At 35.8% G+C, this 4,495-nt stretch overlaps 1 protein-coding gene across 1 annotated transcript; it reads left to right on the top strand.

The window, feature by feature from the left end:
- The first annotated feature begins 458 nt into the window (after positions 1-458).
- Positions 459-2,027, top strand: LOC107585405 (urokinase plasminogen activator surface receptor-like). Its single transcript, XM_016272421.1, has 5 exons — positions 459-511; positions 590-709; positions 1,003-1,134; positions 1,341-1,448; positions 1,618-2,027. Exons 1-5 carry the CDS (start codon positions 463-465, stop codon positions 1,833-1,835), a joined length of 627 nt encoding a protein of 208 aa, XP_016127907.1. The 5' UTR covers positions 459-462; the 3' UTR covers positions 1,836-2,027.
- The last annotated feature ends 2,468 nt before the right edge of the window (positions 2,028-4,495 follow it).

Genomic DNA, 4,495 nt, shown 5'->3' with positions numbered 1-4,495 from the left:
AGGCAGTCTCTTTTAACTCACTTCAAGATAGACAAATAAAAAGAAGCAAAAGAAAACATAAATTTTAGCTATGTGCTTGGGAATGTGAACAAAATGAAAGTACTGTAACTCGATCTGATGTGTTCTAGGTCATCAAAGCATCAGTTTTTGTCTTTCACAACATCTTTCACAAAATCACAACATCAAGTCTGATTCTTCATGATTTCAGAGCAAAAGTAAACTTCTATTTCTGCAGAACACAATAAGATATTTTGAAGATTGCTGGGGCCCAAACAATACTAAACCCCACTGGCTTTCATTTTATAGACAGAAATAAATAAAACACAAGCACAGAAACATTTTCCAAAATATCTCCTTCTGTGTTCTAAGAAGGCAAGTTAAAGTTAAAAGACCCTCCCACTTTGATCAGCTATAAAATGAGCACTGAAACAAGCACGTTATTTCATTCACCTCCTGATCAAGATGGATTTACAAATCTCTATTTTTCTTCTGTTCATTCTTTTCACTCCAGGTACAAAGACAAATAGTTTGTAATTTTATTAAGTCCAAATACAGATTACTAGCATCTCTTTTTCACCGTCTCTCTCAGGACACTCTCTCAGCTGTTATGAGTGCACGGGTCTGAAGGGTTCTTGTGCGAATCAAAAAGTAAAAACATGTCCTAGTCGATTTTTCAAGTGCATGAGTACAACGGCTGTAACACAAGTTGGTAAGTCCATTATGATGGATTGAAATGTAATGATATTTTTGACTGATGGAGATGCTGGTGTTTTTTACTGGTGCTGCTTCACTAGAAATGTAATGTCTCACAGAACTGCTAATTTCCTCACAGAATTTACAAATGTAAATCACAGAATATTCTATTTAGATTTCTGCTGTTTAATTTTTTTCTATTACACTGCTTGAAATTAGAAAAAAAGCTACATCTTGGCATGTTTATAAATAAATATTTTATCAAAATAATGTGTCAAACTGGTCTTTCCTGAATCATTCATGTTTTAGGTGACATTAGAGCTAAAGTGAAGGCTAAAGATTGTGCTGTTGACTGTGCAAGTGGGTCCATGAACCTCGGCGTTATAAAGAGGTCTTCAGTGTGCTGTAACACAGACCGGTGTAACATCCGAGATGCTCCAGGTATTGTGCTTTACTGACCAAATGCAAATGACTATCTTCTTTAAAGTCAACACGTACTTCCAAGAGACATTCAATCAGGAAATACAATACAGGCTGTGGCTTGTCAATCGTGAACTGATTGAATGGAGCAGCTAACAGAGTGTTGTTTCATTTGATGTTATATTTTTAGAGAAAATAAAATAAAAGAATACCTGTTTTCTCTGCAGATCCCAGCATTGACTCCAATGGAAAGAAATGTTACTATTGTGATGGGAAGAACTGCTCAAACACAGTGAGCTGTTCAGGGAGTGAAGACCACTGCATTACATCATCAGGTGAGAATCTGCTAAAGGAAAAAGATTAAAGTCGTTCTTTTTATCTCTCTTATGTTAAATGGTTAAGTAAGTCATCATCTGTATATCTTTTATTTTTAAACATGTAATACATATCATATACACCTACCAGTAAGGCTTAAACGAACCTGTTTTTTCACTTTCTCATCAGTGAGTTACGGAGAGCAATCACTGGTTGTAAAAGGCTGTGTCTCTAAATCTACTTGTGATTCCACAACATCAGATGATATTCAGAAGATTTTATGTTGTTCAGGGAATCTGTGTAACGGTGCTCAGAGCATCACTCAGAGTGCTAACAGTGCTAATAATGTCACTCAGAGCTTCCTGTTCCTCTGCGGTTCTCTGCTCTCCTTCATCCTGCTGCACTGAATCCAGCAGCTCTTCACATTCTACACTGAGACACACTGTACTGAATATAGAGCTTGTACTTTCTCTGTATCTGTGGTGTTCTAATGTGATTGTTTGCTGTGACATTCTGATGTGACATTTATGTAATATTAAGTCACCTTTTTCCTTTTCATATTTAATAAAAACGGTCATGCTGTAAGGACAACTTATATACCCAAGAATAAAAATATTGTAATCCTCAAAAAAATGTAAAAAAAAATAGATCATGTATAAATAAACGTGTTCAGAAAAAAAAGTAAGATACATTAATTCTTTAATTATCCAAAAAAAAAGTTTATACAATATTTGCATTTCCACTGTCAGCATTTTCCTTTTTACAGGTAGGCTACAGATTACAAAGGCAACAAGAGAAATAATTATATATGTTGAGAGGTAGGCTAATAAGGCACGGCAAGACAAGTTTATTTATATAGCACATTTCGTACACAATGGTAATTCAAAGTGCTTTACATAAAAGAAAGTAAAATAATCATAAAAAAAAAAATCACAAAAATAAAACAAGGAATTTAAAAACTTTGAAGATTATTTACAAATTTATTTAAAATGAATTTAAGACAGTTAAAAATAGAAAATGATTATACAACATAAAATACAGTGCAATCAGTTCGGACATCGCACAGTGCTCATTCAATAAATGCACAGCGAAACAGATGAGTTTTGAGTCTAGATTTGGATGTGACTAATGTTGTAGCACATCTGATCTCTTCTGGAAGCTGATTCCAACTGCGGGTGGCATAATAACTAAAAGCACATTCCCCTTGTTTTGTGTGAACCCTTGGTATTTCTAACTGACTCGATCCTAATGATCTGAGTGGTCTGTTAGGTTTATATTCAGTGAGCATATCTGCTATATATTTAGGTCCTAGGCCATTGAGTGATTTATAAACGAGTAAAAGTACTTAAATCAATCCTAAATATAACTGGAAGCCAGTGTAAGGACCTGAGGACTGGTGTAATATGCTCAGATTTTCTGGTTCTAGTCAGAATTCTGGCAGCAGCGTTCTGGATGAGCTGCAGCTGTCTAATGGTCTTCTTGGCAAGGCCGGTGAGGAGACCATTACAATAGTCCACCCTGCTGCTGATAAAGGCATGAACAAGTTTCTCCAAGTCTTGACTGGAAACAAAACCTCTAATTCTTGCAATGTTTTTGAGATGATAGTATGCTGATTTAGTTACAGCTTTGACATGACTACTGAAACTAAGGTCTGTCTCCAGAATCACACCAAGATTCCTGACTTGATTTTTAGTTGTTAGACCCCTAGAGTCAAGGTATGCATTCACCTTGAGAACTTCATCTTTGTTTCCAAATGCAATGACTTCGGTTTTTTCTTTGTTTAACTGAAGAAAGTTCTCGCACATCCAACTGTTAATTTCATCAATGCATTGGCAGAGGGAGTCAATGGGGCTGTAGTCATTTGGCGATGAGGCTAGGAAAATTTGGGTATCATCAGCATAGCTGTGATAGGCAATTTGGTTCTTTCTCATTTTTTGACTTAGTGGGAGCATATACAGGCTAAACAAGAGAGGATCAAGAATTGAGCCTTGTGGGACTCCGCATTTCATGGACGTCCACTTAGACTTATGCTCTCCTATACTCACATAATAACCTCTCCCTTCTAAGTATGACCTGAACCATTTGAGTACCATCCCAGAAAGCCCGACCCAGTTTTCCAGTCTCTCTAGTAGTATGTTATGATCGACAGTGTCAAACACAGCCCTGAGATCTAGTAGTACCAGCACTGATATTTTGCCAGAATCAGAATGTAATCTTAATGAGCGCTGTCTCTGTGCTGTGATGCGGTCGGAAACCAGATTGAAAATTGTCCAGGTATCCATTTGAGTTTAAGTATTTGTTCAGCTGATTTAAAACTACCTTTTCAATATATTGATCTATAATTGCTCAAAATGCTGTTATCAAGATTGCTCTTTGTCAGAAGGGGCTTAACAACTGCAGTTTTCAGGGAGTCTGGAAACGTCCCAGAAAGAAGTGAGGCGTTCACCACTTCTAAGAGATCTGCTTCCAAACAGTTAAGCACCCTTTTGAAAAAAGATGTGGGAAGTGTGTCAAGATAGCAAGTTGACGATTTTAGATTCGTCTGAAAGAAGAAAGTCATATACACCTAGGATGACTTGAGGGTGAGTAATTTATGGGCTAATTTTCATTTTTGGGTGAACTAACCTTTTAACTAAACTACACTAACTAAAAAACAAAAATGACAATGGGTGGCGATCACTCTTAAACTAAACTAATATTTAAAGGAGCTATCTACAATTGTTTACAGATGACTTATAAGACCAAAAATCAACAGACTTGTTTGTGAATGGTGTATTAGATCAACAAAGGACAGGGGTGCACATACGTTTTTCAGCCTGGTTCTCATAAGAGAACCTGGAGATTTGGTTTGGTCCTCACACTGCACATAGTATAACCCATTAAATACAAATATAAAAAAATTAATTAATGGTAGTGATAATATTGTTGCACTTTATTTATTTATTTATTTATTTATTTTGTTTAAATAAAATTATAAACTAAATAATAAAGTGTGATAATACACTCAAAAAAATGCTGGGTTGTTTCAGCCCAACTTTGGGTCAAATATGGACTAACCCAACTTTTG

Source organism: Sinocyclocheilus grahami, unplaced genomic scaffold (assembly GCF_001515645.1).
Source record: "Sinocyclocheilus grahami isolate Dianchi unplaced genomic scaffold, SAMN03320097.WGS_v1.1 scaffold70.1, whole genome shotgun sequence".
Classification (NCBI taxonomy): Eukaryota; Metazoa; Chordata; class Actinopteri; order Cypriniformes; family Cyprinidae; genus Sinocyclocheilus; species Sinocyclocheilus grahami.
This window is presented reverse-complemented; position numbering and strand designations above follow the sequence as displayed.